The 15,927-nt window shown below is 35.2% G+C and overlaps 1 protein-coding gene across 2 annotated transcripts; it reads right to left on the bottom strand.

Moving 5' to 3' along the window:
* Nucleotides 1-10,310: 10,310 nt before the first annotated feature.
* Nucleotides 10,311-15,689, bottom strand: LOC129887202 (putative E3 ubiquitin-protein ligase RF298). Of its 2 annotated transcripts, none has more exons than XM_055962199.1 (3): nt 15,518-15,684; nt 12,802-14,971; nt 10,311-11,043 (listed from the first exon to the last, which is right to left on the bottom strand). In XM_055962199.1, the coding sequence occupies exons 2-3, from the start codon at nt 14,962-14,964 to the stop codon at nt 10,510-10,512; spliced, it is 2,697 nt and encodes an 898-aa protein (XP_055818174.1). In that variant the 5' UTR covers nt 14,965-14,971; nt 15,518-15,684; the 3' UTR covers nt 10,311-10,509. The 2 variants fall into 2 exon arrangements, with proteins under 2 accessions (XP_055818174.1, XP_055818175.1); XM_055962200.1 differs by having other exon boundaries at nt 10,466-11,038; nt 15,518-15,689.
* Between the last annotated feature and the right edge of the window lie 238 nt (nt 15,690-15,927).

Below are 15,927 nucleotides of genomic sequence, written 5' to 3'. Positions count from 1 at the left end.
AATATAAAATAAGATACGAATGTTAACAATAAGTCTGTAAAAGTATTTGATGCATTTAAATCTGCTAATTTTTAGTGATATTTTGTGTACTGTATTATTTTAGAGGTGGTTCATATTTGGGCTGCTTCACAAATTGACTTTGAGCTAGCACCCATTTATAGGCTTCGTTTGGCGTATAACTTTGGTTGACCACTTCAAACACCTTCATAGACATGTTTCTTAGTATAATTACCTATTTGTACCCTTGTCCTCTTAGTTTCACTTAGATTTGCCGATGTTTGACTAGTAGCATGCTAGTGTAGATGTCTGGGGTATTATAAAGGTCCCATCTATCACTAACGTAGGCTGGCAATACTTTTACCTTTGAATTGGTGCATTTAATGCTATGAAAAGATCCAAGAAAGTCATCTTCTTTGATGTCCAAATCTTGTAAATGTCTCCGGATTTGTATATTCTCACATATATAGATATGTTGGTACTTGGTAGTTGTGTGTTTGAATCTTTCGAGATCCTCTTGACATTTCAACTGCACTTTCTTTTTTCCCATATGCTTGCATTTAGGTCAAGTTGATACCATGTACATTTTTGATATCTCACTGGATATCAGTTGATGTTTATATTGTTTTTTGGATCATTAAGCTTTTGTTGTATAGTATTATTACTAACAAAGATCTTGGTAGCATGTCTCTCCGGGAAGATCTCTCATTCTTTGTGCATATGTGAACATCATTCAATATGCCACTCGAAACAATTTTGATTTTCATATACTTGTTGCTTTAAGATTTCAACGATACGAGTCTTTTACACAAACAGTATAATACCCGTATACAATGGTCACGACATGACAACATTTCTAGAGAGTGGTCTTGCATGATACTATCGGAGTATATTGTATATGCTACGATGGTATCATGGAGAATTGTAGAGTGTGTAGCTAAAAGATTGAAGCAATTCTTTATGAAATCATCTCAATATATAAATGATAGATCTACTGGATGGTATAATAGAGGACCGATGAGTGTCTTATTGAAGGAATAGAGCAGTCCTCTATGACACTATATTAGTATATACATATACTGTGATCCCTTGGAAAATTGAGGAGTTTCTCACTGAAGGACTACAATAGTTCTCTATGATACCATATCAATAAATAGATATACTGTGATGGTATCATGAAGGATTGATGAGTTTCTTACTAAAGGACTCTATACACTGACATGATATCATGGAGGAATGGAGAGTTTATCACTAAAGTACTAAAATAGAACTCAATGATATCATATCAATAAATAGATACAATGTGATAGTAACATGAGGAATGAGGAGTTTCTCTCTGAAGAACTAAAACAGACCTCAACGATACCATGTATGTATATAGATATGTTGTAATTGTATCATAGAGGAATGAGGAGCTTATCACTGAAGGACTGAAGCAGACCTCAAGAATACTAGTCCAATATATAGATATATTGTGATTGATATAGTTATTTTGTGATTGTATCATAGGAGATTAACGAGTGTCTCACCGAGGACTGAAGCAGACCTCAATTATACTATGTCTGTATTATACTTCCACAATATATGATATATTATGCAGGTATCATATCTTCTTTTACATTGTATCTTTGTTCGATATAGAAATTTCACTTGGAGTGAGTGTTATTGTACAACATTGATTAGTCAATGTAAATCTGATCAACTTCAATTGGTTGTTTGGAGGTGTTGCTAATGATGTTTTGGCCATATTTCATGTGTTCATGAACAATTTCAGCCATATCAATGGCATTATAGTCATATATTTCTGGAAAATTGACTAGTTATATATTTTTTAATGAGCTTTCAGCATAATCTAAGTTTTTTTTACGTGCTTGCACAGATGATTGTGTTAGTGAGTGAGGTAGCCAATGACTATGAGGTTATCCCAGGATTTTTGTTCTTCAATTCAATATAGATTTTGATATCCATATTGATATAATTGAACATCTTCATTGGTGGAAATTTCTGAAAAAGTGCCTATATGATTTTCATAATGTTCGTATCAATATTCTTATGTAATTGTGTTGGTATAACGATTAGATTATTAAAATTGCAATTAGTGTTTGATTAAGATTACATTAAATATCGAGTGTTAAATATCTTAGTTTTCAGATTGTGTGTTTTCATGTTCCAACCTATAAAAGTAATGGTCTAAACATGGTTAGGAACCGATTAGAATTTGAATCTTAATATATTGATAATTTCTAATCATAGAAAAAATGCAAATAATAATCAGACATTTCTAAAGAGATAATTACTTGAAAGTACAATTAACCTTAAGTAAATTGTCAAAATAGGCCAAAATTTTTAAACTTTGCCAAATTTAGCTACTAACTTATTGATCTCTCTCTTTCCGAGCTTTTGGAGAAATTTACAAATTACGTCATCAATTTATCTTCGTTATTGGAGTTACTATAAAGTACTATTGACATTTTGTTGAAGCCATAGACAGTCATTATTGAAGCTCGAAACTTCAAAATTTAAAAATTAAATTTATGCAAATAAGCTCCGTTTTGAATGAGTATTGTTGCAAAAGAATGATTACGTATTGAGAAGCCTAAATATAAATTTTGGGTGATTTAGAGCCTGTTTGACTTAGTTTATCTAATACAACTTATAAACTGAAAGCAGCTTATAAGCCAAAAGAAATAAGTTGGGGTAGCGCAACTTATTTCTTTTGGTTTATAAGCTACTTTCAGCTTATGAACTGTTTTAAATAAGTTAAGCCAAACAGGCCTAGTTATTTTTTTGGACTTATTTTAAGCATAAAATGACTTTAAGTTGGCCAGCTAAACACTCACAAAAGCTGAAAACAACTTATAAGCTGTTTTCATCAACTTATAAGCCAATCCCAATGGGCTCTTAGTGTAGTTTTTGAGGTGTTGTGGATGAATCCGATGCTTGAAGTCAAGGAAGAAGACGAAGTCCATTTTTTGTATAATAATATATAATATTGTATATTACTAGTATATATGGATACATAAATATCTTTTATAATTTTGTATAATATTGTATATCAAGTTTTTTTTTTATATAAAAAATAAAATTGAATTTTTTGTATATTATTGTATATCGAATGTACATATCAGATTGTCCTTTGGGCTACAAATTTATAATGTAAATTTGGAGATATATTTTACAATGCAAGTTAGATAATTGTATATTTTTGAAATTACGAAATTTTTACCCCCCCTCCCCCCAAAAAAACAAAAAAATAAAAATAAAAATAAAAAAATAAATACAAAAGTCATCATTCCCGAAAAATCCAACCTTCCAATGGATGATAACTTTTTAGTATTAGTAGGGTGAAAATTTTGTGATTTTTCTATTAAAAAACATAGTTAATATAACTTTGTTGAAAACAATTATAATTATATGAGCAATATCGAATTATAGTAAAAAGAAGTTGCCTACCAATCCTAAGCTCATAGTACACCAACAACAAACACAAAACACCAATCTAAGAAAAAACCAAAAAGCAAACCCAACCAGGCAACCACCATGCATCATTTCCAAATTTTCTTGGTACCTCCTTTTCCTCGATTGATAATATATGTTTGAAGGATAACGAAATACAATAAAAAACATGTGCTAGTGTTTTAGTTGAATATGGTGCGATGAATGGAGTTTGTCATTCATAAAATAAAGCCAAAAATTTGATTTTACTAAACACGCGAAAAAGACTTTTTCTATCTTATTAGTTAAGTGACTGCAATATAACAAATATTACAAACAACATAGCTAGGTGTTGGCACTCCATTAGTAGCCCTGGCACATCACTTTGCAGTCATATTAGTTGAAAATAATTGAAAAGACTATAGAAAGAATGTTATCCACATAAAAAATCATTATCTACTACAAGAATCTATAACACGCGAAGTAATGATTATTTTGTGGAATAAGGATAATATTTGTTATGAAACAAAACTAATTAAGATGCTCTACTCTTCAAGACCTTGAATTTATGGGCTCTACTCTCCTCAAAAATTTGATCACACTAGTATTGAAGTTAACAGATTTTCAATAATTCTAATCAGAGTTCTACAATTGCTTCAACAGAGTGTGCCAAGGGTAGGTTGCTCAGTATAGCTTTGATCTTTGTTGTCACAAGAGTGAAAGGAGAAGCATTAATTGTGGCATTCAAAAGAGATACACCTGATTATAATTACCTAATAATTAAATTAGACCAGAATTTTATAAATTTCATTTGAGTTAGAATTTTTAATCGCTAAGATGTAAATGATTAAGATCTTCCTGCAAACAAATGAGGCCTTACTCTATTTAAAGTTGTTTGTCATAGTTACTATTTGGACAATCAAATATTGCTTAGATTATAATTTTTTTAAAAATATTTTGTATTGTTGACTTATAGTAATTAATAAGTAAATTTTATTTTTTAAAAAATAAAAAATCTATGTTGGAATTTATACTTAACATTAGTTAGTTTGATGAAGTCAAACAAATTGAATTGCTAAGTTAGATCTTGTGCTATACTCCTGTTACAAAAAGGGGAAAAAGGATTAGAAAACAGAAAGTTGAAGCAATTAAAATGTAGCTGTAAATTGCTATAAAACTGCAGGGAAGAAGAAGAGAAAGCTGAAATATTTTAAGTATTCTTCTTATTTCTTAGATTGATAATTGCATAGGCTACACACATATATATAGTGTGTGTATGAGGACTACAAACCACAAAACAAGCAGAAAAAAAAACTCACACAATACATATGTGGCCAACTATCCACCACTCTTTGTGGCCAACTAACCACCACTCTTTGTGGCCAACTAACCACCACTTATTGTGGCCAACTAACCACCACTAAGTTTTAAATAAAAGACTTGGTTACTATATAAAAATATCTACTAAGTAGGAGTTTCTTAGATAAATCTTAATTTCCTAACACTCCTCCTTAAGATTTTTCATTGAAACTCCCTGCAACGACCTTTGAAACTCAAACTTATTGGTGGGAAGAGCCTTGGTTAGAATATCGGCTTGTTGTTCTTCACTTCTGCAATGCACCAGCTTAACTTCCCCATTCTTCTCGGCATCTCGCAAAGCATGGAATCTGATGTTGATATGCTTCGTCCTTCCATGTTGCACTGGATTTTTAGCCATAGCAATGGCTGATTTATTGTCTACATAGATCACTGTTGGTTCTTTTGGCAAAAGATCTAATTCAAACAAGATTTTTCTCAACCAAATTCCTTGATTTATAGCAGATGCAGCTGCCACATACTCGGCTTCTGCTGAAGATTGAGCTACGATATCTTGCTTCTTTGTGCTCCAAGAAAAAATACCTGAACCAAATGAAAAGGAGTAACCAGATGTGCTTTTGTAATCATCCACACATCCACCCCAATCGCTATCTGAATAGCCAATAAGAGATCCATTCTCCACACTTCTATACCAAATGCCATAATCAGTTGTCCCTCTAATATACCTTAACACCCTTTTAGCAGCTCCAAGATGCTTGGTACTGGGACATTGCATATATCGGGACAGTAGACTAGCTGCAAACATCACATCTGGCCTAGTAGCAGTCAGATATAACACGCTTCCAATAAGGCTCCTATAAAGTTTTGAATCTGCCCGTTCTTTTCCATCATCCTTCATTAACTTTTCATTCACAACAAGTGGAGTTGCAACAGGTTTGCACTTATCAAGCTTGAACCTTTTTAAGAGATTCAGGGCATACCTCTTTTGGAACAAGAAAATTCCTTTAGAAGATTGAGAAATTTCTATTCCCAGGAAGAACTTCATCTCCCCTAGATCAGACATTTCAAAAACTTTTAGCATCGCATTTTTAACTTCTTAAACCGTAAGAGAATCTTCACCTGTGATCATCAAATCATCAACATAAACGGATATCACAATTAGCTTTCCATCAGCTTGCCTTTTAAAGTATAAAGTAGGCTCATTTAGGCTTCGGTTGAAGCCTTGAGACAACAAATGAGTATCCAGCCTACTGTACCAAGCTCTCGGAGCTTGTTTAAGACCGTAGAGAGCCTTTTTAAGCTTATACACCTTGTCTTCTTCACCTGCAACTATAAAACCTTGAGGTTGTTCAACATAAATATCTTCTTCAAGAAATCCATTTAGAAATGCAGATTTGACATCTAAATGATAGATTTTCCATTTGTACTGTGCTGCAAGAGCAATTAGAAATCTTACTGTCACATGCCTCGCAACAGGTGCAAACGTATCTCCAAAGTCCATTCCAGGCTGCTGGGAATAGCCTTTAACTACGAGCCTGGATTTATGTTTGAAGATGGATCCATTTGGATTGAACTTCGTTCTATAGACCCATTTAACACCAATAATGTTCTTTTGTTCGGGCCTATCAACCAGCTCCCACGTATCATTTTTATTAATCATGGCAAGCTCCTCCTCCATTGCGGAAATCCAAGCTTCATGACTTGCTGCTTCTTCAAAGGAAGATGGTTCCACAAGAGCAAAATTGCATTGCTCATAAACTTCAGCTAGTGACCTGGTCTTCAAAACTGGAGAATCAGTTGTCAATTCAACATTTGAAAGGTGTCCTGATCCAGTAATAGGACTAGAAGAAATATCACTCGTCCGTGGACTTTGAGATGCAACTGAGGTGCTCCCATCTTGGTTCTTCACAACAATATCTCGATCCCAATCATAGTGGCTAGACTCGTCCACCGCAAGATCTCTACTGATAAGCACCTTCTTCGTACGAACATTATACACTTTGTACCCTTTTGCAACTGTGCTATAGCCCAACAAAATACAGAGTTCTGCCTTATTATCCAATTTGCCTCTTTTAGCATCTGGAACATGTGCATAGCAGACTGAACCAAAGACTTTTAAGTGTCTAGCAGATGGCTTTATACCCCTCCATGCTTCAAATGGTGTCATGTCTTGGAGTGCTCTAGTTGGTAACCTGTTCAGCAAATAGACTGCAATATTGACTGCCTCAGCCCAAAAATATTTAGGCATCTTCTTTTCTGCCAGCAAGCATCTTGCCATCTCCATCACCGTTCTGTTCTTCCTCTCAGAAACCCCGTTCTGTTCTGGAGTGTAGCTTATAGTGAATTGTTGTTGAATACCTAAGTCTTTACAAAACTTGCTGAACTGATGTGAAGTATATTCAGTTCCATTATCTGACCTGATATACTTCAACCGGCAGCCACTCTCCATTTCTACCATAGCCTTGAATTCTTTGAAAATAGAGAACACCTGAACTTTGCTACTTAGAAAAAAGACCCATGTCATTCGAGTAAGGTCATCTATAAAGAGAATAAAATATTTATTCCTACTCAAAGAAGACGTCCTCATTGGTCCACATATATCTGTATGAACCAACTCTAGCTTTTCCTTCGCCCTCCAAAGACTTCCTTTAGGAAAGAATCGTCTATGCAATTTACCAAGTTGACATGACTCACAAACATCTCGGCACATGTCAATTTTGGGTACATCAAGCACCATACCCTTGGATTGCATATACACCAATGAACTAAGGTTGTAATGACCGAATCTTTTGTGCCAAAGCCAAGTATCACTCATTTCAATATTGAAAGAACAACTTTCAGCAGAATAGCATGAAATTGGAAAGGAATTGCCAATCATGCTAATTTTAGCTACTTCACAACCTTTAGGATCATAAATGACACATTTTTTATCCTTAAAAGTAAGTGAGTAATTATTATGAAGTAATTGAGCAACACTCAACAAGTTTTGAGTTAAGCTTGGCACATAAAGAACATCATTTATGATTTTCATACCTTCATCCGCAGGAAATTTTACGGACCCTCTACCTTGAGCTTGCACCAGTGCACCATTTCCAAGCTTCACTTTGGTCCTATCAGACCTGTCCAAGCTAACAAATAAATTTTCATCAATTGCCATGTGCCTTGTGCACGCACTATCGACATACCAATTGCATCGATCAACATGTGATGTGTGCGAAGCCATGAATACCTCCTCCTCTGTTTTTTCAACTTGGTGATCTTTCGCAAAATTTACTCGTTGGGAAGACTGACCACTTTGAGTTTGCTTTTGCCTGCAATACTTCTCAATGTGCCCATATTTCTTGCAATATCTGCATTGAATAAGGGACCTCTTGGACTTCTGCCAACAATTCTTCTCCAAGTGGTTTGTCTTCTTACAAATACCACAAGGTGGAAATTTACCTTTCCTCGACGATTCACCTTGGTATCCACCAGATTTCACCTCTCTAGAGTGGTCTAAAGAGATTTTTTTTTCTTCCTTTTGTTGCCTGAATTTATGCCTTACTTGAAAGGCATCTTCGACTGTCCGTTCGCTTCTTATGGTTACCCGTTGCTCTTGAATTTGCAATTTAGAGATCAGCTCAGCTATTGAAAAAGTAGTCAAGTCACAAGACTCTTCAATAGCTGAGATTTTTGATTCAAACTTGTCCGGAAGGCTGACCATGATCTTCTCTACAACCTTCTGGTCTGGAAAGTTTTCACCAAGTATCCTTATTTGGTTCACAATATCCATCAGTTTGGAAGAGTACTCTTTCACACTATCCGAATCCTTCATCTTCAAGAGCTCAAACTCCCTCTTCAAAGCTAAGACCTTAACGGACTTAACTCTGTTGCTGCCTTCAAACTCCTCCTTTAGCTTATCCCAGGCTTCTTTCGCTGTCTCACAAGCCATAATCCTTGTAAACATCACTTCCGTAAGGCTGGAATATATGCAAGTGAGAGCTCTTGGTGATTTAGTCACCAACTCATCATACTTTTTTATATTATTGAGAGTTGGGTTGTCTCTCAATGGCTGGACAACAAGTTCTCCTCTCTCAATGACATCCCACAAGTTGAGAGCCTTCAAATAGGCCTTCATTTTAATGGCCCAAATATGATAATTATCGCCAGAAAAAATCGGAGGACCCGTCGTTGGTTGATTTTCTGGTGCCATATTTTCTAGCAAACAGATCCAAGAAAAAAAGCTTTAAAAAAAAGATGAGCCAATCAACAAAAAAACAAATTCAGATCCCGTAAGAAATGGGCTCTGATACCATGTTACAAGAAGGGGAAAAAGGATTAGAAAACAGAAAGTTGAAGCAATTAAAATGTAGCTGTAAATTGCTACAAAACTGCAGGGAAGAAGAAGAGAAAGCTGAAATATTTTAAGTATTCTTCTTATTTCTTAGATTGATAATTGCATAGGCTACACACATATATATAGTGTGTGTATGAGGACTACAAACCACAAAACAAGCAGAAAAAAAAACTCACACAATACATATGTGGCCAACTATCCACCACTCTTTGTGGCCAACTAACCACCACTAAGTTTTAAATAAAAGACTTGGTTACTATATAAAAATATCCACTAAGTAGGAGTTTCTTAGATAAATCTTAATTTCCTAACAACTTCGGTGATATCTTTCCTACCGAGACACGCAAACTTCCATCGTGTCCCAGATCACATTCATAGTACTTTTTACATAGTTTTTAAATATGTAAAAAAAAATTTAAAAGCATTAAAAATTATATATCCTAATAACACTAAACATTAATTAGTTTGATCAAGTCAAACAAATTGAATTGTTGAGTTATAGCATGTAGCTTTTTAAATATGTAAATTTATTTCAAGAAAAAAAGAAAAAAAATCTATATGTGAATTTACACAAAATATTAATTAGTTTGATCAAGTCAAATAAATTGAAACGGGGACTAATTCTTTTTTAAAATGTGTATATTACAACAAAATGTGAGGTACACAGATCTATATTAAAGGAAACTGATAAGAACAACTTGTTATTTTGTTTGTTTGAAATTTGAAAAGATAATACGAGATCTTGTTATTTCAATAAAATAGCTACTGTCACATTGCTTCTCAAATAAATATACATTTTAATTAAAATAAAAAATTATCTGAATAACACGACTCAGACATAAAATAATTCTAGATGATAAACACAAAATATTCATTCCAAATAACTACTCTGGAATATTTACTCAATTTCTAAATTTACGACACCTTAACTCATCTAATCAACACAAAAATTATATATATAGAAGCATACAGAAGAAACTAATACAATCCTAATTTCATTTGAATTTGGTCTCTTTCAAATTCAAAAGAGAGATAAAGTGATTAGCTACCTAATTAAACTACTAATGTCAGACACTTTTCCCGGCATTTTGTATAAAGATCTGTCTGTTCTTATAAATAAAGAACGCACTAAAACTTTCGCTATGCGCAAGATCCGGGAAAAAAAATTAATCATCATGTTTAGTTACTGCATATGGTCAATAAAGATACATAAAACAAAAAAAAGAAAGAAGGAAAACTCAAGTTTTATTTAAAAGAGACATGATTTACAAAGGCCACACTAAACACTCTTTCTCTTTTTGTTCTTATTTTTTTTCTGTTACTTTTCATTCTTGAAAAGAGTCACATATTGCAAGCATAATTGTCCAGACATTTGAAAAGGGCAACACAAATGCATTATTCATTATAAAGTCTCTGAAGCAACTCTAAGTACGAGCATAACGCACACAAATCCGGTGCTGGATCAGGCTCCTACAAGAAGGACATTCTTTCATTCCCTGCTTCTCATGGAGCTCGTTGCATGTCGTGCATACCACTTGATGAGCACATGGCAGAAAAACCACAGACATCTCCTCTGACAAGCACATGACACACTCACGTTCTCGTTTCACCCCTCCATCCTGAGAATATTCCTCAAAATCTGTCACCAATGTGGAGATATAAGGTATTTGAGTGTCCTTTGGTAATGGAGCATTTCTAAAGTCGGTCACTTTGCTTCCATCTATGCCTCTTTTAAGAGCAGCTATCTTTGAAAAATCGGTCTTTAGTCTGAGCTGGGATATTTCCTTTTCTAGCCTTTCAATATCATCTTTATACTTTTGTAAACTACTTTCAGCTTTTAATTTGGTCGTATCCTCTTTGGATTTGGCTGAAGTTTCAATTTGTTCTCTCTCTTTCCTTATTGAACTAGCCTGCCTAAGTAAATCTTCAGTGGCCGCCTTTTCCAGCTTCCATCTACCCTGCAAGATAGTGGCTTGTCAAGAAGACCATTCACTTGTCTCATTGAGAAATTATACATTAGCATAAGAAAGTTGGTTGAAAGTACAAAGTTCTTTTGTATTATGAAAGACGTGCAACCTAACTAGGCTATCCCTACCCAAAGGCAAAAAGGTAAAGTTGGTCTAAAGTACAAAGGTCCTTTCCACTAAGCTATCCCTCCCTTGTCAAACTAGACAAATATGCTTCATTGAGAAAGTTATTCTTTGTGACGCTGTACTGTTTTTACCAATACTTAGGTAAGGGTAAAACAAACTCGAATGTAATCTTAAGAGTTTAAGATGATGGAAAATGTAAAGTCTTAGGTGAAGAAAGAAATAAAAATCTATCTGTTGAAGCTCCTTTGAATCTGCAATCTGAAGTCATATTCAGAGCTCTAATACACTCTATTTGGTATTATGCTAGATATAACTAATACATGACAAACCAATCCAAGGGTTTTTAATGTATGTATTAGCATGGTTAAAGACACAATTGCCACTCAAAACCTTTTCCACATCCTTCCCACCATATTTTAGGAGGGTATTTTTGTAAACAAACAATTTATTTTAGAAATTACGTAATGCCTATTATTTTTAATACACCAAACCAAACAATGCATAAGGAATAATCTCAGGATAACTAATACCAGCATTACTAATACACCCTATTCAACACTATCCTTATACACCCTACCAAAGACCCCTTCAAGATATACCAGGAAATGTGTTTAGCAAAATTATCTCCATGTCAGACATCAATGTCAAAGCATATCGAATTCAACAGATTAAATGCAAAAAGACATTCTCTTATAAGAAAAAGGTAAGGCAACAAGACACTATGGAAGGTGGAGATACCTCATTCCCATTGTCAGGACATCTATTTGACTTTGAACAACAAGCTATCCACTTCAAAAACGCTATTACAAAGTGAGGAAGATTGCACTGAACAAATATGCTATGCACCCGTACTAATAGAACAATGCAAAAAGAAGACGGGAAAATCCTTGCATCATTTAGATGCTAATCCATACTCTTGCTTATACATAGAGACATTTTGCGGACGAGAGTTGAGTCATTCTCAGATAAACAATCCAGTAGACAAAGTTCTCACGTTCATTTCTCAGATTCTCAAACTGCATAAGTTGGAAAATATATTCCTAAAATGCATATTACAGACATCAGGTGATCTCCTATTCTGGAAGAACACATACAATCAAATAATTGCATTTACCAGTCACCACAACCTTCTCTTGGGAGAGGGAGATTGTTTAGAGGTTCAAAGACCACGTCAAGTCATTTTTAAGCAAACACATACAAAAGGTTCATTCATATTTCTTATCTTAGGCTATCTATCAAATAGTAAAAAGGTCACAAGTCCCCATCACAGAAGTTCGGATTGCATGAAGCTTTTATCACAGAGATGTCGTCTTGTCAGTGATTGATGTAGAGGTTCTTCCGTGGAGAGCCAGAGAACCACCATACCAGTTATTCACAATTTTTATGAATCGTCTTATATAACCTTAAACATATTTACTAGCATAAAGCTTGTAAAATAGTCTTCTTACCTAGGTTCTGCAGTTCTTCTGTTTAATTTTATCCTCTTTATTCTACAGCATGAATGGCTGAAGGTCACGGTACCTAACTAGACAATAAGCCTTTTTAACTTGGTTGAAGCCTAAGTTTCTTTGACAAGAAGCATCTTGTGAAGCAGTTATGATCTTATTCTCTCAGTAAACATACCTCGAGCTGGTTATGAACATCTTCAGCTTTCTCCAGTAGTTGTTGGAGTTCCATCAGCTTTCGTCTTTCAGCTACCAGTTCATCCTGAAATATAGCTTTCTGCTTCTCCCATGACTGGAACTTCATGAGTGCCTTCTTTTCCCTCTTTGATACTTCCTGACAGCTTGCAGCTAACTCTGCTGCACGCAATTTGGCAGCTTCCATATCCCTCTTTAGTACATCCTTCTCAATTTCAAGCCTACAGACAGCAGCATTAGCTCGTTCGACTTGTCCCCTAGCCTTAAACAAGGCATTCTCCATCTCAGCTAGCTTTTTCATGGTATTTTCCTCCAAACTCTGCTTCTCTTTCTTCAGCCTCTCCACTTCTTCTTTTTCTTGCCTAAGCGTCTTAAGCTCAGCTTTGTCTTTACTCAGTCTACGAGTGGCTTGCATAACCTTTTGATTGGCCCATTCTGTCCACTCTTGGAGCTGACTTTGCAATTCGCGAACCCTTGGAACTAACTTTAGAATCATTTCATCTTTCTTGTCTTGAGGAACCCATTGAGCAATAGATTTTTCATTAGGAATCATATTAAAGGCACAAACACCGCTCCCAGAATTATAACTAAGAGGCATTGGGGTCATGTTGCTGGCAGGGAATGAGAGCGATAGCTCAGTATCAGCAGCAGGCAATGCAGGTGAAGTATTGACTTGTGGTGATGAATAAGGGATATTTGTATTAGGTAATGGAACAGGTCCATTTCCATTATTGGACCCAAAAACTGATGTTGAAGAAAATCCATTATTTGTTGAGATACTATGGTGTACGTTATCTTGTCTCCCAGCAACAGAGATCTTATTGACCTTCAATGAAGCGTTCTTTAAATTCATGCCGGCAGAGTCTGCCATGGACTTAAGTTTATTATCTAATACTAAACCACTAAAACCATTGAGTTTCCTACAGACCCCTTTAGAACCGTAAGTGCGGTAATGTTTCTCCAGATGTAGGGACTTTTGCCTAAGTATATACTCCCTTTTGGTGATGCCAGATGCCTTTCTAGTACCCACAAACTCCTCCTCAATGGTTGGAGGATTGGGTGTTCCTGTGGCCGTAAAGGTTTTATCAACAGTGTCAAACAGAGAACTTGAAGAATTTTTCTCTGGGATAATTCCACTCAGAGGAAATGAAGGTTTAGGTTTGATTTGATGGACTCCTGTCATACTGGATGCCTCCAACTGAAAGCTATGCCCAGAAATAGCAGAAGCGACATTGGAAGTCTCAGACGAACAATGTGCACAAGCAAATGAAGGATTTGGCTTACAGGGAATTCTAGTGATGGATACAGAACTCTTGGCCTCGGATTGCAAATGAGGCTGCACAGAAGCAGAGGAATTTTCACCCCCATCACCAACCAAATTAGTCAAAGGATCACTTTCCATTGCACAAGCATGAGATACATTCATATCACATATTAACAAGCACCACATTGCATCACCAGTGCTAAAGAAAGGCCTAACTTCCTGCAAAACGCAGACCAATTCAGCCAACACATACTTTTCCATTTGCAGCAAATCCTCAAAATAATGATCCCCGGATGAGTCAATGTCATGGCCGCTACGAAGAAAAACCAATGTATTCTCCACTATGTTTGATACAATGTCCTTACAACCATAGCAAATACCAGACCTTAAAACAGCCTTTGTGGCAATCTCTTCACTGTAACCAAAGGCCATTATTCTCTTAATTGCACTTCTGAAAATTGTATCCAAGTTGCTCAAGACAAGCTCTTCTAGCTGCGCTTCCGTAAGATCACTCCAATCAGCATCATGGAACTGTTCAGCTGTTTCAACTACCTCTCTAGGCTCACTTGGACCTACTTCAGATGATCCTACACTGCAAGATAATCCGAGGTCAAGTTTCAAACTTTCTGAGCTGTCTTGCTTCAGGCTACACATATCACAACCATTCGACAATTCATGATTAGGGATCATTCCAAATTTATCCGCTGAAAATTCAAAACTCGTGCACTCAAACTGAGGAGAAGGTATCATTTTATTCGGGGCAGCTAGAGGTGGATCTGCTCTGAATTTCCTCTTATTCCTACTTCCTTTTTCCATGACTGTCACAGCCGGTGTATATTGAGCCGATGGCGTAGCACATGCCTTTGCAACCATTGATGCCATAACTTAGCTGCCAAACACATTTTTTCCCTTTAGAAACAATAATAAACTTGCAAATTACAAAACAAAAAAACTGTTGACCTCATGTCAATGCACATAGCTATAGTAAAAACACTGAAACCAAGTTCTTAAAGTGTCACATAACATCAGAGAAAACATCAGCTGTTCCAATTGAAAGTGCATTTAACAAAAACCATATCAAAACATGATCATCTATTTCTGGGTAAGTCTAAAATCTTATAATCTAATCAAAATTTCACAAAATTAACAGAACCAACATGAATTAAAGTTACATCAAGAACAAGAAGGTTAAACGATGTAACATCAAATACCCAGATACAAACTCCCAATACTGAACGGATTTAAATCACACCTATTTAAGTTCCGATCAAACCCAATTCGAATCATCGATCAAAATCAGCCCAAAATACAAAAGCAACAATATGTTTTTAGAAAATTCCAGAAATTAAAGAAAAGAGATTCTATTTTTAGATAAGATCGGTACAAGAGAGTGAGAATTTTTTATATTTGAAGATTATTCCGATGAATTACATACCAGATTTAGAGCTAAAAGTTTCGAGCAAATCAAAGGTAGGATAAATCTAAGAGCATGGAGATTAGAGAAAGAGTAGAGAAGATCCTTTTTTTAGTTTTTGTTTCTCTTTTTTATTTTTATTTTCTTAGCTTTAATATATACATTGAACGCCCCTCTCTCTCTCTCTCTCCACTCTAAATTTTGGGGGTGAATTGTGAAATTACGTTTTTTTTAGTTTTTGTTTTGTTTCTATTTTTCTGTTTTCTATTTTCTATTTTTGTATTTGGGTTAACATAACCAGAGGTGGTACACTTGTAAACAAACTAGACATGGTTAGCAGGAGTCATCATAGGGTGTTTTTTTGGCCTAGCTATGTTTAACATTGCACCAAACCAAACAACAAGACTCAAGCTACCCCCACCCCACGTGGA

Source organism: Solanum dulcamara, chromosome 4, assembly GCF_947179165.1.
Source record: "Solanum dulcamara chromosome 4, daSolDulc1.2, whole genome shotgun sequence".
In the NCBI taxonomy this organism is placed as follows: domain Eukaryota; kingdom Viridiplantae; phylum Streptophyta; class Magnoliopsida; order Solanales; family Solanaceae; genus Solanum; species Solanum dulcamara.
Note: the sequence above shows the minus strand (reverse complement) of the source record. Positions and strands in the feature narration are given on the sequence as shown.